Genomic DNA, 27,938 nt, shown 5'->3' on the forward strand with positions numbered 1-27,938 from the left:
GGAGGCGGCGGCGGCTGGGGGCGGGGGAGGGAGGGGTGGAGGGGGGAGGAAAGGGGGCGGAGGCGGGAGGCCTTGCGGGAGGCGGCGAGCCCAGGGCACATTCGCTCGCTGATCGGCGCACAGAGGATCTTGTCCCCGAGCTGCGCCAGCAGAGCCAGCCGGGCGCCTCGCTCGGTCCGCTCGCCGCGCCGGAGAGAGCTGCCTGAGACGCAGCCAGCCAGCCGGCGCCACGCCGCCGAGCGCTCGGCCCCGGAGTCCCTGAGTGCGGCGCGGCGAGCCCCCAGCGGCGGCAGAAGGACTCGAGCGCCAGGAGAGGGCGGACGGGGAACGAGGAGGCTCCCGGGCGCGACGAAGAGAGTCTCCGAGGAAGAGGCTGCGAGAGGACACCCGGGCCTCCTGCCGCCACTGTCGGGTCGGGGCCAGCAGCTCATGCGAGCAGCCCCGGCGGCCACCCGCGGCCAGGAGAAGGAGCACCGGAGGCCCCCACACTAGCCTGTGCCCTCGGGGGCGAGAGCTTGCGACCCGCCGGAGCCCGCCGCCGCGCCGCCCTCCCCCGCGCTGACAGCCCCCCGGGGCGCAGCCGCCGCCGCAGCATCTTCTGTCCCTGCTTCCCCAGCGCGGAGGAAGTCCCCGCCGAGGACCTGGGCCCCCGGGAACGCAGGAGGAAAGACCAGAGACTCTAAAACACCCAGATACGCAAGATTGAAGCAGCCTACCCAGACCTTTCTGTGGATTAAAAGAAATACGATTTTTTTTTTTTTTTTGGCAGAAGAAAAGGAAAGGAAGACCGGCTGGGTTCAGCAAGGAAAAAAGGGGGATGTAACTCGTGGATACGGTTTTTTTTTTCCCCACCCTTCCAACATCTTGTTTTACTTTGTAAACATTTTCTCTTTTAAACCCGGGCTCCATCCGGTGCCCTCCAGACCTCCGAGGTGCGAGGAGGTGGTGTGTTTTTTTCATTGGGGGCTTTGCATATTTTGGTTTGGGGGCTTTTGAGAGACCCTCCAGACATCTCACGAGGGGTGAAGTCTACTCGGCCCCCTCCCTCAAGTCTTCGGGTGCACAGAATTCGAGGAGATCCGGTTACTAAGGATATAGAAGAAAAAAATAAGTCGTGCCTGCCTTTTTTAATTGCCTGCTTCTCCCCACCCCCAAATTAAGTTGCTTAGCAAGGGGGAAAGAGGCTTTTTCCTCCCTTCAGTAGCTCAGCCTAACGTCTTTCGGTTTTTTGCCCCCGAGGATCTTCCATGTAGGAAGCCGAGGCTGGCGAGCCCGACACTCGGGAGCCACTGTAGGGGGGCCTTTTTTGGGGGAGGCGTCTACTGGGGCTGCCTCGGCCGCCCCCAGGGAAGCGGCGGCCGCGTTCCTCCAGGACACGCCGGGGCCCGAAAGCCGCGCAGGGCGCGGGCCGCGCCGGGTGGGGCAGCCGAAGCTCAGGCCCCCGATCCCCGGCAGGCGCCCCTGGGCCCCCGCGCGCGCCCCGGCCTCTGGGAGACTGGCGCATGCCACGGAGCGCCCCTCGGGCCGCCGCCGCTTCTGCCCGGGCCCCTGCTGTTGCTGCTGTCGCCTGCGCCTGCTGCCCCAACTCGGCGCCCGACTTCTTCATGGTGTGCGGAGGTCATGTTCGCTCCTTAGCCGGCAAACGACTTTTCTCCTCGCCTCCTCGCCCCGCATGTTCAGGACCAAACGATCTGCGCTCGTCCGGCGTCTCTGGAGGAGCCGTGCGCCCGGCGGCGAGGACGAGGAGGAGGGCGTGGGGGGTGGCGGCGGAGGAGGCGAGCTGCGGGGAGAAGGGGCGACGGACGGCCGGGCTTATGGGGCTGGTGGCGGCGGTGCGGGCAGGGCTGGCTGCTGCCTGGGCAAGGCAGTCCGAGGTGCCAAAGGTCACCACCATCCCCATCCCCCAACCTCGGGTGCCGGGGCGGCCGGGGGCGCCGAGGCGGATCTGAAGGCGCTCACGCACTCGGTGCTTAAGAAACTCAAGGAGCGGCAGCTGGAGCTGCTGCTTCAGGCCGTGGAGTCCCGCGGCGGTACGCGCACCGCGTGCCTCCTGCTGCCCGGCCGCCTGGACTGCAGGCTGGGCCCGGGGGCGCCCGCCAGCTCGCAGCCCGCGCAGCCGCCCTCGTCCTACTCGCTCCCCCTCCTGCTGTGCAAAGTGTTCAGGTGGCCGGATCTCAGGCATTCCTCGGAAGTCAAGAGGCTGTGTTGCTGTGAATCTTACGGGAAGATCAACCCCGAGCTGGTGTGCTGCAACCCCCATCACCTTAGTCGACTCTGTGAACTAGGTAAGAAGTTGTTCTGAGTCCACCTTTCGTTCCCTCTGGCGTGGAAATGCTCGAGGATGTGTGTATAACCTCCTGGAGGAGACAAGGAATCTAAGTTAGAGAAGGGACCAGGGAAAACTTGGGGCTCCCTTTTTAAGATTTTTCTCTATTGCATCCCACCCACCCCCCGCCTCCAGAGGAGAGGACCCAGAGATACTACTGCTTATCCTTCTACTGAACAGACATGCTGCAGAAAATGAGACAGTCTAATTTCCGGGTCTGCAAGGGGGTACAGAGCAAAGTGGGGAATCCGGCTTCCCCCGCACCCGGAAAGGCGATGAGGTGTGTGGCCGAGTTGGATTCGGCCCAAGCCCGCCAAGGAAGGCTGGGAGAAACTAGCTTTAAAGGCTGGAAAGTCTCTCCTTTAGTAAATAAGGACAGTCACGTGGGGCACGAGTGGCCCAGATACTGTCCTGGCCTCACAGCTTTGGAGTTTGGGGGCAGTGGTAGGATGGAGACTGAACTGGGTATCCAGTCTCAGCTGTGCGAGCTTCGGGGTGAGAAGGAACAGCTTGGAGAAGTTGGGTGGCCTCGACTTTTTAACCTTTATTTCGCACAGAAAAGCATGCAGTTAGTGGTCCTTAGGGTGTCCGACACTCCCACCCCCTGCGTTTCGGTGATGTCCTTCCCTGCTCCATAATTGGCCTGGGCTTCATGTCTGGGACCCTGAGCAGGTTCCTCCCCGTGCTATCCTGCTAGGTTGCCCATGCCTTCTGCTTGCTCCTTGTCTTTGTGCTCAGGGTAGAGGAGCATACCCTACTCCTTGCAAATCTTTCAAGTTCACCAGCGGCACACTTGTGTGTGTGTGTGTGTTTCTCAGGTGGGCTGGGTAGGATTCCCTAGTTGAGTGCGTGGGTGCCAAGCTCAGCAGCGGAGGTGACTGGTGCTCCTAGAGTCGGGGAGGGCCGGGGAAGCGGCATCTGTAGTTGTGGGACACTAAGCAGCCCCAGGCGCCCCCCATCCTAGCGACTGTTCCCTGCGCGGCCCAGCCGCTGGAGCCCTGGCCCAGCCGGTGGTTTCCAGCCCGGCCCGCCGAGCGCGGCGGCGGCGGCGGTGGCGGCGGCCGCAGACGTGGAGGAGCAGAGCGCCGAGGCTGGCGCCAGGCGGCCTCTTTTGTTTATCTGACAGCTAAATATCAAGGCAATCACCGCCTCGCGGCCCTGCCTCCAACCCCCACAGCTAAGACAAACAGTTGGGCTAAAAGAATGCCTGAGTTATCATAAGTTTCTATCTCTGTTTCTCATGGCTCAGCCTTTATATCCTTTTACTTTTTTAATTTCAGAGTCCCCCCCTCCTCCTTACTCCAGATACCCAATGGATTTTCTCAAACCAACTGGTGAGTAGATGATTTTCAAGTCTTTCCATCCTTAGAACCTTGGTTTTTGTGTCTAGGTTGGGGCCTGGAGTGGTGTTTGGATTGCTCAAAGCAATTTTCTTCTGTTGTTAAGTTTGGATTTTTGTCTTGTTGTGATTGGAATTTTTTTTTCCCCATAAAGTTTCTGACCCCCCCCCCCAATATGTTTTACAGTTTGTTCCTTTTTTTTTTTTTTTTTTTTAATAATGCATTGGAACTGTGTGACGGAAGTTAGTTCAGCTTTAACACATGGAGGCTTTTAATCCACTGAATGTTTTGGGAGCCAAATAGGACAGGTTGATGGAAACAATTCTGAAGCTTTGTAAGTGCCAGTCGGATCTGTGGGTAGGGATGGGTACGTGGATGAGGAGCAATTCCGAAGGCAAGCTTCCTTCTGTTTGGAGTAACACTAAGTTAGGCAGTGCAGCGGGTTTAGCGGGGATCATGTCCCCCCCTGCTCAGTCACCCACAAGTCGGCTCTCTCCTGGGGTTTTCTCAGAATTCTTGGTAGAGAGACCATAAAAGTTTTCCGCACAGCTCTGCCTGCCTGTTGCTCTCTTGCCGGATGGCAGAGGGCCAGGGCAGAAGCCCATTTGAGACTGGCACCAGCCCTGTTGTGGTTGTCTGCATTCAGCTTCTGGCTGGCAGTCCTAGGGCCCATCCCTTAGAGCTGACAGTGCCAGGGGACAGGGTCAGCAAAACAGATGGGGGTGGGGGGATGGCCGCAGGGACAAGTCCTGTTTCTTTCTTACAGTGGAAGAATTACAGAATCGTTTGCTGCAAGGCCAGGTTTCAGCTTTTGTCTTTTGTGTCTGCTCTGTGGTGCTTATAGAAAACTGCAACACTTGGGACGTCTTTGCTTTGCCAAGGAGAGGGGAAAGTAAAGGGCTTGCCACCGTTTAGCTCTTGGAACCTTTTGCCTCATGCGTTTTGGCTGTTGCACGGGCCCTCCCCCTCCCCCCCCCATTTTGGGGACTTTGTCATAAATTAAATGCTTAATGAATGTGTAAGCAAAGCCCCAGCTAGCCCTCCCTTCACGTGCTTCACCAGTTCCCTCAAGTTGGGAAGGCGTTGCTGCTTGCCTGGTGTCTTGTCTAATAGGTGGCCTGCAGAGTCTGATATTTTGCTTTCGATTTACAAAACACCAGATAAATGGTCATTAATGACAAGATAACTGGTTCTCTGTGTTTGCAACAAACTTGAAACGGGCATTAGCAAACTCTGAGGGCTGTAACTTGTCTTGAGTTTATGGCTTAAAGGATCCAGAATTGTTCCATGAGGTCACTTCTCCCAGGGTGTCCACCTCAGTTCTTTCTTTTGGCTTTGTGTTTCCTCATTCGTCTTTCAAATCGAAGGCCTTGTGGCTCCAGAGGTGAAGACAGCTCTGGTCGAGGTTCCCCTAAAGTCCAAACTCCATAGCAAAGAACGACCATGTGTTCTTGGATTTGCCAAAAAGATACTGGGGGTAAATCTGTTCACAAGATTTCAGCAGTCCTTCTGGCAGGCCAGGACCTCATTTTCGGGGAGTAGAGTGATATATTTATTCATTAGCAAGTGTTGACATTAGGTAGCAAAATGTGTGTAAACAGAGAAGCCACAAAGACAGGAATGTGCCATTTCCAAGGAGGGGAGCAACCTTCCCCCATCACCCAATAGGAAGTGATTAACCTGCCAATCGGAAACCCGAGCAGCTGGCTGCTCACCCCAAATGTTTTGCTTCAAACAAAACAAGAAGAACCCACACTCAAGGCACCACACCGTGTGGAGGGGAAAGGAGCCGAAAGGCCCCATTGAGAGGAGCGATTGATCCGGACAGCAGAGCCGGGCTCAGGACTGGCCCAAGGGACTGGTCTAGGGCCTGATTGCTGGTTGTGGTGATCAGGGGTGTTGTAGCTAGAAATGCAGGGGACTTTCTCAAGTCCCACACCCCTCCTTCCCCCCCAGTGTGTGGGAAAGTGCTGACCTGGGGATTTAAGTTTTCTTTCCCAGCTTGAGGTTGAGGTTGAGGAGTTTGGTGTTGGGTTACTTAGGTGAAACAGAAAATAGGGTTTTCCAGTGGACAACTGTTAAAATCTTAATGAGCCAGTACTGCTGAGGGAATCCCTTTAGCGAGATCTCCTGCTTCAGATGAGGCAAAGGGAAAGGTTCTGGGGCCTGGGATAGTTGAACTTGGAAATCTGGGATGGCTGTAGCCTCTAGAAGGGCCTGGATTTAGGTCTGCACCCGGTTCTGTATGTCCCAGAACAGTTGTGTGCAAGGAGTCTTGCCTGGACCTCAGGGCAGGAGTGGCTCTGACTTGTGTGGCTTTTCCTCCCCCCCCCCCCCCCCCCCCCCCCGCAAGGGAAAAGGATTTGCTGTTTGTGTTACCCACATCTCGCCTGTAGACAGATGCAGGAGGGGCAGCCTGAGTGGGGCTCTGTTCCTTCTCAGCTCAGTGTCCGCTGCTGAAAGGCAAGGAGACTGGCTGCTGTAGGGATGGCCTCTGATGGTACAACCTTCAAATCCTACCAGAACGGACGGCTGGCATCTTGATCTGCCATCTGGCCCCTCTTAATTTAGGTCTCTTTAACTTTTCCAAGTCCCTTTTAATGAATGATTAGGTCATTCATTCATTTATTCGGTTGTTGCTTCCATCAGTCATTATACAAAGTAGTACCAGGGAAACTCAGAAGAGCGAAGTGGGAAGGAACCTTACAAGTTCCCCAGGCTCTCTGGGTTGCACTTCTCTTGGAACTGCTGGGAGAAGTGGGTGTGCATCTTTGTTCCACAGAACCCAGGGCTTAATTAGGTGTTTGGTAATGTGCGGTGGTAGAGGAGAGCCAAGAACGGCTCAGCTCTGCTGTCTGCCAGGCTGGGCTCTGGGGAGCAGGAGATGGTGGTGGAAGGTGAGAGATTTCTGACTTGAGAGTTATCTTTGCCAGAGTCTTGGGTAGGTGGAAATCTAGACACCAGAGACCAGGCTCCTCCTAGCCAACTCCAGGGAAGAAGGTTTGGGAATGGAAGCAAGCCCTGGGGTAGAAGCTGGACTTGGGGGTGGCTCAGCTAGCTGCTTGGGTGGCCCCTGGCCTAGTGGAGTGGCACCTCAGTTTCCCTGGGTGCCTCTCAAATGCCTTGCTGCCTCCCAGGGGTGGTAGGGGAGGCCTAATTAATGTGTGTAAAGCCCTCCTAAGATCAAAGGCGATGCAGAGGGCAGAGCGCATTTCATAAAAATCACTTGTGGTTGCATCTTGGAGCTGGCTCACCTTTGATGTGAGACAGGCTGACATGCTGACTGAGGTCTCTAGGCTCTGCCCTGGAGAGGCCAGGCTCTTGCCTTTGAAATACACCTTGCCCCTGGCACACGGCCAGCCAGAGTTGGGGGAGTGGCCCGCGGGGTGTCTTCCATTTGGGGGAGTGTGAGGGGGAGGGGAATGAGAAGCCAATCTCTAGAAAATGGTGGGGCTAGAATGTACAGACTTGCATCGTACTCCTTGTGTGCCCTTCCCCAACCCCCCATTGTTTTCCATTCGATGAAGCCTGGGTCCTGTAAAGCTGCATATTCCTGGCAGGAATTATCCTCTCCATTGAAGAAATGAGACGTGTATATATACATGTTCTTTTATCCCCTTGCTGGCCTCTGTGTTCCCTCCCATTTAGAAGAAGAGGTTTCTCTTAAAAATGTAAACACACGGCCGGGCGTGGTGGTGCACGCGTTTAATCCCAGCACTTGGGAGGCAGAGGCAGGCGGATTTCTGAGTTCGAGGCCAGCCTGGTCTACAAAGTGAGCTCCAGGACAGCCAGGGCTATACAGAGAAACCCTGTCTCCAAAAAAAAAAAAAAAAAAAATGTAAACACACACCGGGCAAGTGCTGCCTATATCTGAGTAATCCCCGCCTCTCTTTCCAACCCACTGCAGCCTTGGGGAGAGAAGCGTAAGAGGGAGGGATCCTCAGCAGAGACTTCTGGGCAGGTCACCTTCCCTTGGTCAGGAACTAGAGGGCCATCCCTAAGCTGTCCTGCTTGTCTCTATCCAGGCTGCTCTTTTCTTCGAGTAACTTAGCATTCACCACTGTGGCCAGAGAGACATTTGCTAATGCCTGGTAGCCAGGGTGGGAGGACTGGATGGAGTCTGTACAAACCAGTGGTGCGTTTGCTTTTCCGGAGCCAAGCTGTCTATGGGGACTTGGGAAGAAGTTTGACATTAGCAGTGGTGCAGAAGAAATGTAGAGGGGCCTCTGCGTTTGCGGTCCAGGGGACTGATTTGTTGTGGTTTGTGGGCATTTGTTTGTCGCTTGGAGGCTGTTCCGTAGGGTCTGTCTCTTACTCAGCTGGAATTGTCATTATCCTTGTTAACATTGAGGTCACTGGTCATGAGCACCTGGGAGTTAGGTAGAGGATATGGAATCTGCTGGTCAAGGTCTAGTAGAGAAAATGGAAGGATATCGTGCCAGAAAGATTGTGGGGGTACTGAGACAGGCAGCCTTGTAGAATCTAGGTGTCTGAGCAGGGTTTCCAGATGTGGGTTTGGACCAGCTTGGAAGTAGGTGGAAAGGTTTCTCTCTGGCTGGGTCCTTGCTGAGAGGTCTTGACCCTGAATCCATGATAAGACTGGTAGAAGTTGGTGAGCCTGTGCGATTTCTTTCTAAAGGTGGGGATTGAGACCCTTGTCTCTGGGAGTGGGAGGCAGGAGGTTTTGTGCTTGGTGGGAGAAGAGAGCAGGATTGAGAAAGTACACCTCGACCCCTCCTTGACCTTGGGAGTTGTTACCTGAGCTCAATGGGAGACTTCTAATGGAAGAGAAATTCCAGGCAGTCTGTGATTGAGCCTGACCTGACTAATGATTAACTGGCCGGCCGCCTGGAGCCTAGACGGGGTGACAAGGTGCTGTGGTCTGTCTTAGGCTGGACCATGAAGCCGAGTAGACCATTAATAATCTGCATCACGGCTGTGAGTCAGCCCTTTGGAATGTGTGGTCTCTCGTCTCAGAGCGTGCGTTTCATCAGGATGAGTGAGCGCTTGATAGTTCTTCTTTGAATTGACTTTTTCTCTCTTCTCTGACTGCAGCAGGCTGTCCAGATGCTGTACCTTCCTCCGCGGAAACCGGGGGAACGAATTATCTGGCCCCTGGGGGGCTTTCAGGTAAGAGACTTTCTCTTTTCCTAGAGATCCGCTGGAGGCTAATAAAGGCATGGGGTGGCCTTCAGCCACCCCAGTTGGTCTGGAATTGTTCTCATTTACATATACTTTTAAACCGAACCCATCCGCTGACTGTGGCCTCGTTCAGCTTATCATTCTAGGGTCCTTTTTTTGTGTCAGAACCTTGCCCTTCCCAGGAATGGGGGATCTGGAGTCACCTGGGAACTGTGTTGTGTGTGTGCCGAGCTTCAGGGCTATCTTTCAAGTTGAGTGTGTGTGTTCCTCATGTGAGGTCAGAGGACAACCTGTAGGTGTTGTTTTCTCTCCTCCCACCCTGTGGGCTTCAGGGACCCAGCACATCTAGAGCTTGAGCTTGGTGGCGGGCGCATTTATTCTATGAGCTATTTCCTATGGGATCCACCTCGCCCTCCCTCGTGGTTTTTGAAGCAACCCCTGACTTAAGTTACTTCCATTTGTTAACGTTGGCATGATCGCATGTGCTTAAACTCTTTATTTTGCTCTTGCACACGTGCCTTTATTTTGCTCTTGCACACGTGCCTTGAAGGAGGCAGACCCAGGTTTTCGAGGCATAGCCCAGGTGCAAGAAGGACCTCAGTGGACTGGGGTTCTGGAGCAACAGGGCGGGGCTTGCTATAGATACATAGTTACCAAAGCTGCCCTCAGCTAGACAAGCTTTCTCTGGGCCCTGGAGAGATGGTGCTGGAGGAGGTATCCTGGGGAAAGCCAGTGGATTATTACCCCAGAGGACAAAAGAGGATAATATGGCAACTTCACTCGAAGTTCTTTCTTTCCTAAGAATGTTTTCTTCCCTTCCTCTCATCCTTCCACGTCATAATTTTTTCCCTAAGAACTAGTTAAAGCAAGAGAAGGGTGGCGAAATTCCAGGACATTTCTGGGCTCTCATCAGAGCTGGCCTTCAGGCCATTGGTGGAGGTCCTGTTTTAGCATCCCTTAGTGGAAGTAACGGGACCTCCCTTAGACCTATTGCAGGGTAGGAGGGTCCTGGTGACTTGACTGTTGAAGAGCTTCCCCTATGTGTTGGAGATACAGTTCATTCTGGACTCAAGGCCCACTCTCTCCCCTGCAGGAGTGGAGCCTGCTGGGGAATGGCTGTAGGGGGACCCTGTTTGTTTTGATTCCAGTGCAGTGTACTCTGACTGTTATCTGAGACCGAGGGTATTGTTTATTCAAAGCTTCTAATGAGAACTGAGCAGGAAAAGCAGGGCCTCCGGGGGAGGAGGGAGTGGGCCCCCGCTCGCTGAGCACAGGGAGCCAATATGCCCAGGGAAGGCTTCGTGGCTTTGCTTTCTAAGGCTGAAATGAGGTGAGAGTTCTTGAGAGAAAGAACAAACAAGAGAGGAAGAGTCTGAACAGAATAACACACTCAGGATGTTGTTGGCTTGTTACGATTTTTAAGCCCTGGGTGTGCAGGGAGGAGCCCCAGCTTCTCCAAACCACATAAAATAAGCAAGGGAAGTGGAGCCTTTCGGAAGGTTTGTCTTATTGATAACATCTTGTCTGTCTCCTCTACTGGAGGAAATGACGACACCAGGCTGAGAACCAGCGCCCCCCCCCCCCAGAGTTCCTCGCCCCGCCCGAGGAGCCAGGCAGCCTGACCTGGTCAGCCAACCTTGTTTCCCAAAATTCCCAGAGTCCATCCAGTTCTAGAGAGGAGCTGAGAAGCAGCATTCGCGTTCCCCACTCCCCAGACCCCAGTGCCCCCTCCCTGGGTAACTGCAGCCCCTGAGATGGATGAGGTTCTGCTAGGGTGCAGGAGTGTGTCTTGCAAGGGACGGCATGATATAACAAAACTGCAGAAAGGAAAAAAGGGGGTTGGGCGGGGAGGCCACCACATGAAAGAGCATTTGTTTTGAATTTCAGCTCTTGGTTTACTAATTCCCAAGGCTTCGAAGTTGGAGCGCTTTCTTCTTTCTGTACGTAGTTGGAGCCGTAGTTGGAGCCGTGTAGTCACAATGTGCTTGGGATGGGGTTGTAGGAAGAGCTTTTTGGGTTGATGCCAATGCTTTGGGGATATCTGGAGTTGAGGTGAAGGAGCACAGAGAGAAACCACCTATATACTCTTTGTCCCACGAATGCCCTCAAAGGGTGGTTTCTTGAGCTTTGGCAGAAGGTTTTATACCTTCTGGAAGGCCAAGCCTCCTTTTTACAGAGGTGGTGCTGTGTGTGTGTGTATGTGTGTGTGTGTGTGTGTGTGTGTGTGTGTGTGTGTAGGGGACTAGATGTGTATTCTTTGCTGTGTGTGTGTGTGTGTGTGTGTGTGTGTGTGTAGGGGACTAGATGTGTATTCTTTGCAGTGTGTGTGTGTGTGTAGGGGACTAGATGTGTATTCTTTGCAGTGTGTGTGTGTGTGTGTGTGTGTGTGTGTGTGTAGGGGACTAGATGTGTATTCTTTGCTGTGTGTGTGTGTGTGTGTGTGTAGGGGACTAGATGTGTATTCTTTGCAGTGTGTGTGTGTGTGTGTGTAGGGGACTAGATGTGTATTCTTTGCAGTGTGTGTGTGTGTGTGTGTGTGTGTGTGTGTGTGTGTGTAGGGCACTAGATGTGTATTCTTTGCATAGGCTGAGCTCTTAATAGGCAGGGGTGGCTGAGTGAGGCCAGAGAAGAAGGGAAGGGGCTCCTGTGGTGAACACTGGGGTGACACAGCGCTAGAACAGGTCGGGCATCAATCAAGGTGGGGGGTAGTGACCCCCCCCACCCCCGAAATAACCTCTGGGAGTCTCTTTCACAGGCCCTGTGTGCCGCTTTCCTTCCTGTCCTGCCCTGGCTGAGAGCGGGCTTAATGAATGGGGCTCAGTTTAGGGTGGGAGGAAGGTCGGCAGTGTGAGCCAGGGCTTGATTCTCTTGGCAGGGGAAGAAGGGAAAGAGAAAGCAGCCGAATGTGAAAATGTGGTGCCTTGGAGATGGGGGTGGGGTGTGCTCACAGGCCCAGCCCCTCCTGAAATGCAGGGTGACTCCAAGGCTGGCCCTTCCCTTTCCTGAGCCCTTGCAGAGGGCCAGCTAGAGGAAGGGGAGTGGGTGGGGACCGAGAGCCCTGAGAGCAGCACCCTGGCTGGCTTCAGGTTGGAATTCCAGCCTTGCAGTGTCTGGGGAGGGCAGGGGGACGATGGGCCAAGGTCCTTGGGGACCTGCAGTGAAACACACCCCACCCTTGTGAGTTTCCTCAGTCTGGGAAAACGGGACATTTTTAGAAGGCAATAATTTGGTTCCAGGGGATTGTACTTTCATTTCTTGACAGCCGGCTCTCTGAGACAGATGGGTTGCTCTGAGCAGGCTTGTGAGTGTGTGTGTGTGTGTGTGTGTGTGTGTGTGCGCGCGCTCACATACTGCAGTCAGATAGATAGACAGACAGACAGACAGACAAGCTCATGTGTTGACACTTGAGCAGAGAGATGCTGTGCCTACAGGCAGGGTCTTGAGAGAATCTGGGGTCCTGCTCTGGTCGGGTTTCCCTTACATGAAGTTTTGTATGCTGTGTGGGAACTGGTATTTGGATGGGTTTGGAACTGCAGTTTGGGTTTAGCCTGGGTTTAGCTCTGTCTTTGGGCACCTGTGTCTTTTGGAAGGCATGCAAAATCCAGGTCAGGCCCTTGCTAATGCTGCTTGGACACGAATGAGGCTGGGAGACCCACCTTGGCAAGAACTGTCATAGCTGGGAAACTTCTCTGCAGCCCAGTGGAGGAGAAGGCATGAATACCGATCTAGGCCCTCCACCATAGGGAAGAACTGCTCTCAACTCTACATTTTTGTAACCTCTATCTAGAGAGTGAGAGGGGGGAGGAACTCCCTCGGACTGAGGTGGGGGTGGGGTTGAGGAATGGACACTGGGGACTTGAAGCAGGCAGGGGTCTTAAGGGCATTGAAGAAACTCCATCTCCCGTCTATGTCTATGTAGCCATGTTTGTGTGGAGGGGCAGGGGCTATGAGGGGCTGGCTAGTTCCTTTGCTTTAAGGACTTAGCTTTTGGTGGCCAGGTTTGGGGAGGACAGATTTTGAGTCAGTACCAAGTCAACTACAAGGACAAGTCTGTCTCCTCTTTGCTCCCTGCTGGCATCTGCCTTAGTGTCTGAGGAGAGACTTCAAAACACATATATATAATCTGAAATGCTGCCCTGGCTCAGTCCACAGTGACTTGGGCTCAAACCAAGCAGTTCCCAGGGAAGATGGCTACATTCTGATGTAAGAAAGCCATTCAGCTAAATGTGAAGATGTTTTTTAATTGTATGGCATGAGACTGTGATACTGAACTAGGGAGTCTGGGCCTTAGGTGTGTGCTGTTTCCAGGGTCTCTTCCTCATGCCTAGGAACAGGTAACCTCTGGTTTCCAATACACTTAAAAGTGAGGGTGGGTTTGTCACACACTGAGCTCACAGCTGTTAGAAAGGACTGGCTTTGGGGAGTCCGCTAGCAGTGTTCTCACCAGGTCACTCGAGAAATGACCTGTCTGGAACTCCAAGAATACAGTCTGCATCTCTTTTAAACCAAGTCAGTCTGATGGCTCTAGGCCTGGGCAGCTCACCTGATGCACACCCACACCCTGGTGTAGACCAGTCCTGGGCAGCTTGGGGCTGTTGGCTAGCCTCTTCTGTAGGGCCTGAGGTCATGGGCCCCGCCCCTGGAGAGCAACTCCCTGATAAACCTCTTTTGTCCTGGAAAGAATGAGGTAGTCAGGCAGGGGTTAAATGCAGGGTGACAGCATTTAAAAATCTCTGGAGCAAATTTGGGCCGCTCTGCCGGCTAGACGAGATGGCTGCTGCCTCTGCATCCTGTCCCCAGGCAGAACCCAGTCAGGCCAGCGAGGGGGGGTGGGGTAGGAGTGGGCCCAAGAAGGCCATGCTAGGATGGCAGTTGGCTTTGGCTGTGGTCCTGCAAACAGCTCCCCCACACCCCATTCCCACCCCAACTCCCATTTGGTTAGGTCTCTCAGAGCCTGCTGTAGACTGCTCATGCTCAGACTTGGAGAGTTTCAGGGCCAGCAGCAGAGAAAGGGGGACGAGTCACAGACTCATGACAGGGTTTGGCTTTCTTGGCTTCTTTCCATAATAATTAACTCCATAATAATTCTTTATATGGTATGCTGTATGATAACAGGGTGTTCGTCTCTTCTTTAAAGTGCTTAGGGATAAGTGTGGTGACCCCTCTAGCACAGTGAGCAGGTGCTCAACTGTGAGCAAAGACCCCCTACTGTGAGCTAAGGCCTCCCCACTGTGAGCTAAGGCCCTCGTCCTGTTCCCTAGGTTGGCCTTTTCTTTACTCTAGTGTGTGCTTTGAACTTTGAGCAGCACTTAAGTCTTTTTATTTATTCCATGCACTTGGGAGGCGGAAGCAGTCCGTTCTCTCTGAGTTTGGGGCCAGCCTGGATTCCTGTCCTGTCAGGGCTGCACGATGAGTCCCTATCTCAAAGGAGAAGAAAAAAAAAGAAAGACTTCTTTTTGAAATATTAGACAACCAATATGACAAAAACGATGCTATTTTTTAATGCCAAACATCCTGCCGCACCGTATGATCTATTTTGTTGTTGTTGTTCTTGGCCAAAATAAATGCTTACCGGAGGCAATCACTTGGAACCGGAGTTACAGACAGACAAGTTGTGAGCTGCCATGTAGGTGCTGGGAACTGAACCCAGGTCCTCAGCCAGTGTGATCTAAACTGTTGCTATGATGTGCTTACAGTGAGATGTAGTTTTTTGAATGGACTCTGTCACTGAGTCCATTCAAAATTTCATGCTACATGGATTTTACAACAATTTTTTTCAGATGTAGCTTTCAAGTGTATTGGGGGTTGGAGGTTGTTGTTCTATCAGTGAGGAGCAGTGACTGGTGAGGAGAGGCGAGACTTCTGGCAGGGGCTGGATCTATTGACGGGTTACGCAGGTTTCCATAGCACCTGAAGGTCTCTGGGAGGGACTATTGGTCCACTGGTGGCCCTGGAACAGATCTCAGAGCCTAGCTTGCTGGAAGTGAACATGTGCATTTCAGTATTGAGCTTCCTTCCTTGTTTGTTTGTTTGGTTTTTGGAGACAGAGTTCTCTGTGTAGCCCAGGCTGGTCTCAGACTCAGAGCTCCACCTGCCTCTGTCTCCCGAGTGCTGGGACAAAAGGGCCGTCACCCTCCTCAGCCTTCCCATTTCCATTCAAGTTGCAAAAACCTTAATTAGGAAATTTCTTATAGTTGGTTCCCCAAGTCTGACCTTCCTGTCTTGGGTAGGGGTGGGGGTGGGGAACTACACTTATTCTTACTTCTCCCCAGATGTCGTGTCCTCAGAAGGTTCAGGGGCTAGCTTCCATGCAACATCCCTCCTGTATTTCCAGGCAGGCAGGTGCCCCTTGTTGGGAGTCTGAGAGAGGATACTGTAAGTGTAGTCACTGGGAGGTCACCATTGGCCCTCGCATCTTTCTCGATGAGGATTGAATGGCCCAGCATCTGGCCGCCTGCCTACTGTCACACGGAGGCTTCCTCTCCAGGCTATTTTCAGAGGGAAGATATTATTAACTGCTGAGGCACCATCCTCAGTGGAGTGGCTAACACACCAAGAAAGCTGTATGCTCTGATTGCAGTTGCCCAGCGTATACCCTGGGTAGGAGGTGGGTATCACCTCTCCTGTCTCTCCTGCTTCTCCCCATGAGGTCACCTTGGGGATCCCAGCCCTTGGCCCTGTTCCTGGAGGAAACTGTCACCGTAGAAGGATTGCCTGCCTGACTGCTCCTAAAGATGTAGAAAACAATATTGTTGAAGTGCCAAGATGGAGACAGGTTGTAGTGAAGTCGAGAACTGGGCAGGGAAAGGTTTGATGGAGTTTAGGACAGCCATTTAAACCAGTGATAACTTTCACCTTGTCAGCTAACAGGAAATATCGGGATAAGACAGGAAATTGCGTCACCGTGCTTTTTGTTTTGTTTTGTTTTTTAAGAACTCCTGGGGGGAAAAGTTAATGAAAAGTAGTGTACCTGAGGAGTCTGTCGGACATTGCCCCTGTCCCTCTTCCCTTCCAGGCCCATGAAGACGTTTAGACCGTTTTCTTTAAGAAAGAGGCTGTTTGAGAACTTTTATGTTATTTTTTATTATTTAAAAAAATATTTTACCAGAGGGGTCACCCTTAGTTGAACTGTTCACTGCAGCCTTATTTCCCGGTTTTCTGAAGAATCTTTCATGACATTTTTTTTTTTTTTCCAGTTCCCTTCCCCAAATGGTGAGGCCAGGCAATGCTTGGCTGGGAACTAATTTTGGTTTAGCTTTGGCATCCTGAACCCTGAGCCCCACCCAGTGTCATTAGCTCAGTTTTAACTTGCAAAAAAAATTTTTTTTTTTTGGTAAGTGTAGGTAGGAATTCACTCCTTAGCTGTTTCACACCGTAGCTGTCTTTTTGGAGAGATAGCTGGCATCGGACGGTTTGGACCTCAGTGCTGTCATAACCCCTTCTCACAGTCCCCGAGGATGGGGCAAGGGGGTTCACGCCCCATCGATACAGCTATTGAAATAGGTCATGTGTCCATCAGTGCTTCAGGAAGCATCCCTCCTCAAGGGAGGGGTGCAGATAAGATACAGCTTCTATGTATTCATCCCTGGGGATCCGGGTCCTCTCTTTTGATGCCCTTGTTCTGATGGCTCAGGATGTGAGACAGTGCTTCCCAGAGCTGGAGAGGAGACCAGAAAGAAAGAGACTGTGTGTGGCTGGCTGCTCTGCCCTCCCTCTCACCCCCACCCTCCCAGCTCCCCCCCCCCCCCCCCCCCCCCCCCCGTTTAGCGTGCTTTGTTCTGTTTTCATAACACAACAAGAGCCCTGGGGTGTGTAAAAGCATTGTTGAACACTTGCTGAGGGTAACTTGTCCAAACAGAGCAGGACGCCAGAGCAGAACGCTGTGGGCAGGTGGTGTACCCACAGAGGTTGCCTGGCCGGCGCCTACCTTGGAAACACCTCTCAGCCTGTGCCAGCCACTGGCTGGGCATCCTTTCAGCCCCAGAGCAGGGGATTCTCTTCCCAACTGTGCAGGGTCCAAGACAAGCCACGGTCCTTCTGGCTGGCTCTGCTGGAGAGGCCCGTTGTCCTCTCCTTCTCCCTGGTGGGAGTATTTACGCCCAGGTGTGAAGCTGAGTGGGCCATTTGTTTTGGGAGATGCCAGTGGTGTCTGCTTTATTAATTCATCAGCTATTTCCTGAGAAGTTACCATGTATCATGCCTCGTGTAGTGTGGGGGATCAGGGTCTAGGTTCCCAGAGGATGGAGTTAAGATAAAAAGCCTCCTTGAAGGCAGGGGCAGCATCTTATATAGTTGGCCTGTCCAGCAGAGGTTCTACTAGGATGGCTCTCTGGGAGATGGGACAGGCAGGGCTTATTTTATTTTATTTTATTTTTTGGTCATGCGCCCTGCCTCTGCTTCTGTGAAAAACTGAACCACAGCAAAGTCTGTAGATAAATAGAGGTCCCCCCCCAACCCCCGGTCTGGTTTCAGCCCTCTCTGCTTGTTGCTTGATCATAGCAGGAATTCAAGGCACAATGTCCACTCACCTTGCAGACCCCCTGGTAGCACCTGGGGCCACAGGCTGCTAGAAGTGACCTGGGAACTGGGTTCTTAGTGATACCATTGAGGGGGGCACGGCTTAATGCAACATTGGACAGCAGCCAATATTTGGTAGCTAGAGGAGAGGTGGGATATTTTCAGAGCCTACAACTATTTCTGAGGTCTAACTCTTGATTGAGAAGCCGTGATTGACCCGGGGTTCCTGGCACATAGCAATCTAAGAATGTGTTTATCAAGGTTCTTCATTCATTTCTACACTGCTCCCGCCCTGTGGGTTCCCTGGGGGACTAACCCAGGCTTCTGTGAGCTCTGAGGGCCCGTTAATTGAATTATCCTAGAAGTCTCTCTGGTGCCCCCCCCCCCGGGGGGGGGGCTGGGGAGAAGGCTGGGAGAGCTGGTTTGACTTGAAGCTGAAAAGGAAGGACTGGTCCCAACTCCAGTTTCACCCGTGTGGAGCTGGGAACTTCTCTCAGCCAAAAGACACACAGGTAACCGGGCCAGTAACTGCCTCTGTTGGCTCCTGTATTGGTGAATTTCTCTATAGCCTTTTTGCTTTTTTTGATCTAGGACCTTTGCCCAACCAACACAAATGGATGCAGTGCCAAGATAATGACAGTCAGTGGCTACCTTTTTTTTTTTTTTTTTTTGGTGGGGGTGGGGTGTGGGGAGTTGAGATCATTGCCCCCTAGCTCCTGGGAAGAGTGAGGGCCATCTGAGCTGTTTGTGAGCTCTGCTGTGGTGTGTGGGGATTCTTGTCAGCCCAGTGGCAGGCTGCCTGTTAGACAGTGCTGGCCCTCCCCTCATTAATCAGTAACTAAGAGGGAAAAGAAAAAGTTATTCCCTGCATTGGGTGTGTGCCTACTGCTTAAGGATAGATTGGCCCCATCTCCAGTTCTGGGGTGTGTGTGGGGGGGTATTTCCTGAAAGAGTCAGAAGTCTCAGCACGCTCCCCTCCCCCACACATTTGCTGTTCCCACATTGTAGGTCCTAGAGACTGACAGTGTGGCCCAGAGAGAGGGGAGTATGGCCATGGAAGGAGCCATTTTTGTGTTCTGGACCTTGGTTTGCTTTAGAGAAAAGGACCTAGGCATGGTCAACAAATCCCCCTCTCACCCTTAGATCTGTGAAGCTTGGACTCCTGGATTTGTGGTTTGGCGGGGGTGGGGAGGGTGCTGCTGGGGGGGAGAGTGTCTAGGGAGCCATCACCAGCCTCTTTATACTAAAAATAAGATTATGGTTCTTTCTATGTCTTGGCTTGCAAACTCTTCTACGTTTCTGTGGAAGTGGAGGATCCTCCCTCCGCTCAGCGTGCACACACACTGCCGTTGGTCTTTCAGGGGGGCTTTTTTCCTTCCTATTAACCCACAGTCTAAAACCCTATGTATAGGAGAACAGGCTCACGGTGATACATAGAGGCTTTGGAAATGGGGATTCCCTTCCCGTCCTGTGCTGGGCCTCGAACCCAGGATCATTAGCACAGTGCAGACATTCTGCCCTTGAGCAGTCTGCCTGCTTACCCTTTCTTTCTGTGGTAAAACAACACTTAATTTAACCACCGATTTTTTTTTTTAAAGTGTATATCCCACACAGTGGATATATGGAGTGAGGGGGGCGGCGCTAATGTACTAGCCAGATTAGAACCCACATCATGTGAGGCCAGGAAATATTTAGAACCATGGAGCATCCCACAGAAGGGGGCAGCCATGCATGCACGGTGGACTCCCGATCCCTGTGGTACCACTCTGGCTTATAAGAGGACTCTCTGGAGCCTTCCATTCCCACGGGCTCCCACACTGGGGGGAGGGGAGGGGCTTGGGGGGTGGGTTAGGCCGGGAGGCTCAAGTCTAGGAGGTCCTGGGTGCTTTGGGGGTGAAAGGGCCAGGATGGCTGAGCAGTGAGTGTGTCCAAGCTGGGGAGATTAGATTACAGAGGCAGACAGAAGTAATGATTAACTTTTCCGGGCTGCACACAGTCTCCAGGCTGTCTCTCGGTTGTTTTTCCCCTGTAAGTACAGTGCAGCCCTGGCCTGGCTAGCCCTGGGCCTGGGTTGTAAAGAAAAGAGGAATGAGGGCTGGGACTGAACAGGGGAGGAGGGAGCAGGGAGGGAGCTCGCTGGAGAGGGAGGCCTTTCTTCCATCAGCTTCTGCGCTGGAATTTATTGGCTGGAATGCTGTAAATATTCAAAATGCCTTCCCGTCCGCCAGTTTTTCATAATCCTTGTGGAACAAGGGGAGTCCGGGGAAGAGAGGGATGCGAAGGACGCTTGTTTCTCCCGGTTTTTCCTGTCATCTGACAATTCTTCTTACCGTCTAGAAAAATACTGAGTGGATGGAGAGTTGGCAGCTTCGGGGGGGGGGGGGGGGGGCGCTCAGCATGGCCTGGGACTTCATTAAAGTGAAGTCTAGGGCAAAAGCAGGCAAGATGGTTTTGGGTTCTACAGGCCTAAGAATCTTTTTGCCCTTTTGGGAAACTGATTCAATGTATCCGTTTGTGTTAGAAAGGAGATTTTAAAAGTTAGCACACAAAGGAATGAGTTTCATTGTGGCACTCTGGGACCTGTGTATACCATACTGTTTCAAGGGTCTTATTGAACTTCTAGCATACAGCTAACATACTTAGAATGGTTAGTGAAAGAAGCAAAGGGGACAGGCTCTGGTGGCGCCTTTACGGTTCTTTCTGCCAGATTCTTGGGTGTACATTTATTTATCAGTTTCCAGAGCTGTCTTTGCAGTTGACAATCCAGGTCTGGAATTTAGGAGCTCTTCAGAGGAGCTGGGTTTAACAGGGCTGTCTTTCTTGGGCCTACAAGTGAACTTTGTCATAATATTCGCCCACTTCTTATGTTTTCTGGGGCCTGACTGGGTTCATACCAAGAAAGTAGGCAAAGTAGATGATACTGTCTAGATGTGGGGGCTCCAGATGTTCAGGTGCCAAAAGTAAATAAATAAATAAACAATGACAAAAAACCCTCTCACAGGAGATGGCTGCTGAGTTATTCTCGGGGTGGGGGATCATGGTGGGAGCTTGGTGGGGGGGCAGGGGAAGAGTCTTGTAGGCAAACCCCAGAGGTAATTAGGCTGGATATACACTCACCAGCAGCCAGAGAGGCCATTTACTGTAAATATTATGAATGGAGTTGGCTGGGTTGGGAGGCCCCACCCTTCCTCTGAGCCACTCGGAGCTGGGCAGAGCCAGTCTCCTCAGACAGCAGCAACAGCAACAGCAGCAGCCGGGTACATGTTATAATTTGCATGGCTGAACACAGGGCCACAGGAAGCCGCGTCAGCCCAACTGGCGAGACAGAAAGGAGCTTTTGATTTCTGTGGCTTCCCTCCTGGGCCCTGCTACCCTGTTCTAAGCTCTGACGGCTAAATGTGCTCTAAGGAGAGACCCCCGAGTTAGGAGCTTCAGCCGTGGACCCTAAGGGTGGGGGCAGTGCAGGGTAGCACACCTTAGAGCTAATCATTGTGATTCATCATGGCTGGTCCAAGGACCGAGTTACTAATCACCCTTTTAGACCAGCAGGCTGTGTGGAAGCTCCGGGCACTGTACAGGAGGGCAGTAGGAGAGAGGCTGCAGGGTGGGCCCCGGAAATAGGAAGCTGATAAGAGACCTTGTTTTGGGGGCACCGCTCTTTCTTTCTTTCTTTCTTTCTTTCTTTCTTTCTTTCTTTCTTTCTTTCTTTCTTTCTCTCTCTCTCTCTCTCTCTCTCTCTCTCTCTCTCTCTCTTTCTTTCTTTCTTTCTTTCTTTCTTTTTTGTTTTTCAAGACAGGGTTTCTCTGTGTAGCCCTGGCTGTCCTGGAACTCACTCTGTAGACCAGGCTGGCCTCGAACTCAGAAATCCACCTGCCTCTGCCTCCCAAGTGCTGGGATTAAAGGTGTGCGCCACCACTGCCCGGCTGGCACCGCTCTTTCTAAAGGAGACGAATGAGTGACAAGAAAAAGAACTCGTTTGGAAATAAAGAAACAACCAAAATGTTGCTTTAGAGGTGGACATGGCGAGGTTTTTTTTTTTGACGCCCTTTTTTTTCTCCTTAGGCTGTTTAGGTTTTTTTACAAGTTAAATGCAAAACTGCCCAACTCCTTCCGGAGATTTTTCTTCCTCTCTAGAAGGTGGTGGGGATGTATGGAAGCAAGCGCTCGTGGGAACTGCTGATAGCTCAGGTCTCGTCCGTGCTCTCCATAAAGTGAGCCTAGGGGCCTGTTTTGCCCAAACTGCTTTCCTCTAATTTATAGACGGATCAAAGTGATAACTCTCAGGAAAGCAAGCTACAGAGTGACTTACTGGCAAGGAAGCTATTGCCCTCCTCTCCTTGGCTTAAAGCAATTGGACCCTTAACTCAAGTTTTTCCTTGGAGCGATAGGAGAGGACTTTCAGAACGAGGTATTTAGTGGCCCGGGGTAGCTTACCTTTTGATAGCCTGGGCTTGGATCCCGGCTTTATTCTTAGGCCTGTGAGTTGGGCCTCCTTGCTTTTGAGACTTCATAAGATGGTGATGCCACACAGTCTCAGGCGGATAACCTGGGCCTTTTGGAACACAGTAAGGCTTACTGGATGTTAGCACTGACCTTGAACTGTCCTCTCACCTGTGTGATTGGCAGGTGCGGGTCGGCACCTTCTCAGTAGTTGAGGTTTAGATTAGAGTTGAGGGTTCTGGGTGTGTGTAGCATACCACGTGGGATGGGCTGTCCACGGTTACGTTACTATTGAGTGGTCATCGTAACTCTGAGGCTGGCCCAGAGAGATTCTGGTTTAGGATGAATTTAAGCATCCCGCCAGAGTTGGAAATTGCAGTGATTGGGGGGCAGGGACCTAAGGAAGGACTCATTTAGGGATCCAGCTGGATTGGACCCAGGGATTTGACTGAGCACCCTGGCCTTGAAGGAGATTCCAACACGCTCTGACCATTCCTCCCAGTCCAGCAACTGTCAGTGAGGTAGTGTGTGTGTTTGAGTGTGTGAGTGTGTGTGTGTGTGTGTGAGAGAGAGAGAGAGAGAGAGAGAGAGAGAGAGAGAGAGAGAGAGAGAGAGATCTTAGTGTAGTCTGTGGCCCTCAGACTTCACTCTGCTCGGCTTTGCTGAAGGGGAGGCCGAGTCTCATCATCTTCATTGGTGGAGAGTTATACCTGAAGCATTTCAGCTTTCTTGAGTAAGTTGCTCCCCAAGTTCAGAGTTATCCCGAGCTGCTGTGGGACCTTCTGGACGTTGTATTTCTACCCGAGTTCTCCGTGATTTCTACACATGACCAGTCCAAGTCAATAAACCACGTAGCTTTCCCTGTTGGCTGTGGGGTTTGATCATTTGCCTCACGAGAAGGAAGCCGAGTGTCCTTATCATGATGCTGGGTGATCCTAGATTGGGGGTTGGGCCCCTCTTCTTTTTTATCCTTTGTCCTGGGATGGTTTGAGTACACTCAGTTTCTCAGTGGGGAGATGCTGGGCGGTGGTGCTGTTAACCTTTGAGATGTCTGCTGTAGAATGGGACAAGGGCCGGTGGCTCTCAGGGCTGAGGGAGGACCCTTGACCTGTTGCGGGTGAGGTGTGGTAGTCAGTGTTTGTACTCCAGGTTGCTGGCCCAGCCTTTGTGTCTACTCGTCTGCCCTTTGTTTGCCCTGCGGGAGGAGCTTGCAGGCCAGCCTACCCTCGGGTTTTGGCAGAAAAATAGGACTTTACAGTCCAAGTGCCTCACAGAGGTGAGAGTGGGTGAGACCCTCCTCCTTGGCCATCTCCTACTCCAGCCAACCACCCCATGTCTTTCTTGGCAGTTGGGGACAGTTAACCTTGTGAGTGCCTGTTCTGTGACTCTGTCTATTCTGGCTTCATTTTGCAATCTTGTTTTCTGTCAAGAGATCTAAACACCAGGACTCTGCCATGAGTACCTGTATGTGAACCCCCAACTGTTGGATGTATTTGTCTAGTCGGAATCCTGTTGTTTGTGGGTGACCTCATAGTCTTCCTCATTTCTCTTCACACCTTTAAGTTTTAGTTATTTACTTATCGTGTGAATTTTTTTATTGTGGGGGGGGGAGCACAAGGGTATAGTGTTTATGTGTGGAGGTCAGAGGTCAGCTGGTTCTCTCCTTTCACCATCTGGGTGTCAGGGTGGAAGGAGTCCAGCGTGTCAGGCTTGGTTGTTGGCACCTCGGCCTACTAGGCCATCTTGACAGCTCTATATACCTTTAAATGGTGGGATTTCTTCTGTATCTAACGGGTGTTCTTGGGTGCAATTGAGGTCCAAAGTATAAGAGGCATTTGTGAGTCTAGTCTATAAGTGTCTGTTCTTTGGTGACCGGGGTGCTAGCTCTTCTTGCTCAGTGGTCTTTCCTATGAACAGCGCAGACACCATGAAATCCTCCCTCTCAGGTCTCTACTGCTCCCTTTCCCTTAAAGGGAAGACTTTATTCATTAGGAAAATGTGGAGGGGGAGGGGCGAACACCTTAATGGAATTTCAGATCTATTCAGCACTTTTTCTGGTATTGCTTCAAAAAAAAATCCCCTCAGCTGTAATAAAAAAAAATTGTGAGCAGGCATCTGATTACGGAGCTTTTTTACAACGTAGTTTTTCTTCTGGATGCTTTTGAATGAGTACGCGCTGTTTAAATGCAAGCCCCTGTACAGTTTCTGGGGTGGAAAAGTTGCAAAAGAACATCAGAAAGCTCATAACGAGCGGGAGTTGGTTTGCGTTGGGAATGCGAGCGGTGAAGCCAGAGTTGGACTTCCTGTCCTCTTCCCGTCCCTTTTGAGGTGACCAAGACTTCGCTGGCCCTGCCCATGTGTCCTGGGAAACTCTAGGAGAGAAATCCCTACCCTAACCTTTGTTGGAAGACTGTGGGCTGCGGGCCCAGCTTAGGTATCTGTTCCGTAGAAAAAACGATGTTGGGTATTTCCCATAAGTGAGCCCAGCCAGCCATTTTTCAGGCCAAGGTGGGGGCATTTAGGTGATGTCTCGTAGAGCCCGGCCGCCCTACCTTTTCCGAAGGTGTGGGACTTCTGCGTTGGGAATGCGTGCACCGAGGGGTTTGCTGGAGTGTTTTGGGGCTCAGAAATAGTCTGGGCAAGAGCAAGGGGGTGTGTGGAGCTGACCTGTGTGGGGCTGGAGACAGGGAGGTGCAAGCAGGGGTCTCCCTGGAGCTCGTTGAGGGGACACCCACACACAACCATTTATCTGGGCTGGGCCATTAAAATGCTCAACAGAAAAGGGCTTTTTCCTAGGGATGTTGCCTGGCTGCAAATTGCTGGGTAGACTGGCTGTCTACCCAGGCGTCTTCCCCTCCATACTCTCTCTCCACGGGCCTCAGGCTCCAGCATTGCCCAGTTTGCTCTGTCCCAGAGGCTTGCCTGGCAGACAGGACCCTCACCCCTTGCTAAGGAGGCCAACATGCCTGGCATGGGGAGCAACTTGATCCCAGACTCCTCCTCCTCCTTCCTCCTTCGCATTCCCTTCCCCCTACCCTTGCTGTCTGGTGCCAGGTTTCAATGGGGCTGGGCTGCATGAAACAGGCATTGTAAGGCCCCTCTTAAAGAGTCTCCCCAACCCCCCCCCCCCCCCAGCTGCTCCCTAAGTCTTCCTTTCCCTGTCTGGGTTTCTTGACCCAAGTTCGGCACACTTTGGGGGAGCACTCTTGAGTCCAGAAGTGTCTTTCTTACTTTGTTGGACTAACTTTAGGGGTCGTTGGTGTGGCCTTCAGAGCTGAGCTCCCTCTCTGAAAGAAAGTTCAGAGCTTGCCAGCGCTCACGAGTTTATTAGCAGTTGATGGATACTTTGCAGAAACAAGTTAATGCCTGATGAGTCACCTTCTGCTCTGAGCCCTCGTCCCTCTCTTGTTTTTCGTCCTTTCTAGTGTGTGCGGGCACAGACATTCCACCATCATAAACGCACACTCAGACACACGCGGTCTTGTATGCTTGGGATGTGGGTCCATGGCACTGGGGGCAAGGGACAGTGCAGGTCTGTGATGTTGATTTTTTTTGTTTGTTTGTTTGTTTTTTGTTTTCAGTGGCGTGGGGATTCAGGAAAGGAATCCAACACTCTATCTTGGCATCCTCTTTGTGTGTAGCTGGGCATGGGTCGGGGAGGCCAGCTAGAGGGGGTGTCTGTAAGTAGGGGACAGTCACTCAGGATTTGTGTGTATGTGGCTACCTTTGTGGGTTGCACAAATATACAGACTCACACGTGGGACTCACACTGACTGCTGCTTTGGAAAAAAAGAAAGAAAGAAGCAAGCAAGCAACGATCTGACTGGTTCCCAGGTCCTAACATGCCTATAAAACTTGGACTGGATTGATGTACCAGGCTGCCCTGGGTTACCAGCAAGACTTGAGTTTTCTCAGTCCTACCCCTGCATGGGGACAGCCCTCTGAGCCCAGAAACAACAAAGGCCTCGAGGACAGACATATTCCCCATACAGCTCCATCTTCAGGGCCCGCCAGACTTACTGGAGTGGGGGAGAGGGAGGAGGAGGCTTTCAATTCTGCCTTGGTGCTCCCCCCCTCCCCCCATATACACTCCTTCCCCCTCTTGCTTTCCCCCATTTTTGTTAGCAAATACAAGACTTCCGCTCTCCACCCTGCCGCCACAAACCACAGCGTTCCTGCAGCCTGGCGGGGCTGGGAGATTTATAGGCCTCAGTCTGGGGCCTGTTCTCTCTTGACTGGAGTTAAGGGAGGTCGTAGCCTGCTGCCCATTCGAGGGGGAGGGGCTTTCTTAAACATAGCGCCCCCCCCCCCCAAAGTTCACAGAACTCTTGTTTAGGAAAGTCACCTTACCAGTGTCAACCCCAGGTTTCCAGGTTGTTGTGGGGCGGGGAGGGGGGGGCTTACAGGAGGGGCGGGCAGACAGGTCGATGAAATGCCACAGAGGGCAGTATGGGCTGTGCAGGGTCAAACTGGAGGAGAAGGGGGCATGCCAGCGAGATAGACTGGCAGGAGTGTATCAAGGATGGTCACGTTTATTTTAGACATGGCCTCTTCTGTCTGGGCTGGCCGTGTGGTCTAGGCTGATGTCTTCCTACATGTTGTAATTTGGCATTTGGCCTTGAACTAATAACCTTTGTACAGGCAGGAGAGAGAGAGAGAGAGAGAGAGAGAGAGAGAGAGAGAGAGAGAGAGAGAGAGAGAGAGAGAGAGAGCGCGCCAGCCGTCTGATGTTCCCTTGGGAGCAGGGCATCGATGTGGATGTGAGAATCGAACAAGCTGGTACAGAGGCCGCAGGTGAACCACCTGGCTTCTCATTCTGACTGGGTCACCCACCACCCAGTAGGCCAGCATCTCTCATCGAGGTCTTGGGGGGAGGGGGTAGAGAAACTGTCCCTCTAGGTTCCACACCCATGGGAGGCAACTCTCATTTAGGCCATTTCTGAGGCCTTCTCCAGCTCCAAACAGCAGGACCAGGCTATCAACGGTCCCAGAGTCTCTGCTTCTGGGGACAAGTAGACACTGGGGCCGAGGCTGCAGGCTCAGATGAGACGGGAAGGGAAGATGACAGCAGTAAGCCTCGTAATTAAAGGCAGATTAAGATGTCTTCCCTCCATTAGCACTGTAGACCCTACAGCTAGCCCAGGCTGACCCTACAGCTAGCCCAGGCTTACCCTCTTTTGTTTTTATACTGCTTATGGGGACACTCCACATGAGCGCACATGTGCAAATGTGTCTATGTATAGTCTTTTGATTCTAGGAGAAAAAGAACCCGGTCTCTGTCACCACCAACGGTTGTCTGCCATTTTTGTCTTGCAGATTCCCAACTTCTTCTGGAGCCTGGGGATCGGTCACACTGGTGCGTGGTGGCATACTGGGAGGAGAAGACTCGCGTGGGGAGGCTCTACTGTGTCCAAGAGCCCTCCCTGGATATCTTCTATGATCTACCTCAGGGGAATGGCTTTTGCCTCGGACAGCTCAATTCGGACAACAAGAGTCAGCTGGTACAGAAAGTGCGGAGCAAGATTGGCTGTGGCATCCAGCTGACGCGGGAAGTGGATGGCGTGTGGGTTTACAACCGCAGCAGTTACCCCATCTTCATCAAGTCCGCCACACTGGACAACCCGGACTCCAGGACGCTGTTGGTGCACAAAGTGTTCCCTGGCTTCTCCATCAAGGCTTTTGACTATGAGAAGGCCTACAGCCTGCAGCGGCCCAATGACCACGAGTTCATGCAGCAGCCATGGACGGGCTTCACCGTGCAGATCAGCTTTGTGAAGGGCTGGGGCCAGTGCTACACCCGCCAGTTCATCAGCAGCTGCCCGTGCTGGCTGGAGGTCATCTTCAACAGCCGGTAGTCGGTCGCGTGGCGGGGAGAAGAGGACAGGGCGGAGCGTGAGCCGAGCAGGCCACCGTTCAAACTACTTGCTGCTAACCTTTCCCGAGTGATTGCTTTTCGTGCAAACTCTTTGGTTGGTGTTGTTCATTGTTGGTTTTGTTTTGTTCCGTTCTGGTTTGTTTGGGTTTTTTTCCTCCTTTCTCGTCATCCTTGTGTCCCGCTTGTCTTGTTCTTTGAGAAATTAGCTTATGGTGCGGATTTTTGTTGGGTTGTGTTGTGTGTGTTTTGTTTTTGTTTTGAGGTGGTGGGGGTGGTTGGCAGGACACCCCCCCCCCCC

The 27,938-nt window shown here is 52.3% G+C and overlaps 1 protein-coding gene across 1 annotated transcript; it reads left to right on the plus strand.

Annotated features, from left to right (window-relative positions):
* The first annotated feature begins 87 nt into the window (after window positions 1-87).
* Smad7 (SMAD family member 7) lies at window positions 88-27,938 on the plus strand. The gene is made up of 4 exons (XM_021150582.3): window positions 88-2,285; window positions 3,607-3,660; window positions 8,722-8,796; window positions 27,082-27,938. Exons 1-4 carry the CDS (start codon window positions 1,673-1,675, stop codon window positions 27,618-27,620), a joined length of 1,281 nt encoding a protein of 426 aa, XP_021006241.1. The 5' UTR covers window positions 88-1,672; the 3' UTR covers window positions 27,621-27,938.

This window comes from Mus caroli, unplaced genomic scaffold, assembly GCF_978045245.1.
Source record: "Mus caroli unplaced genomic scaffold, Mus_caroli_1 scaffold_19, whole genome shotgun sequence".
Taxonomy (NCBI): domain Eukaryota; kingdom Metazoa; phylum Chordata; class Mammalia; order Rodentia; family Muridae; genus Mus; species Mus caroli.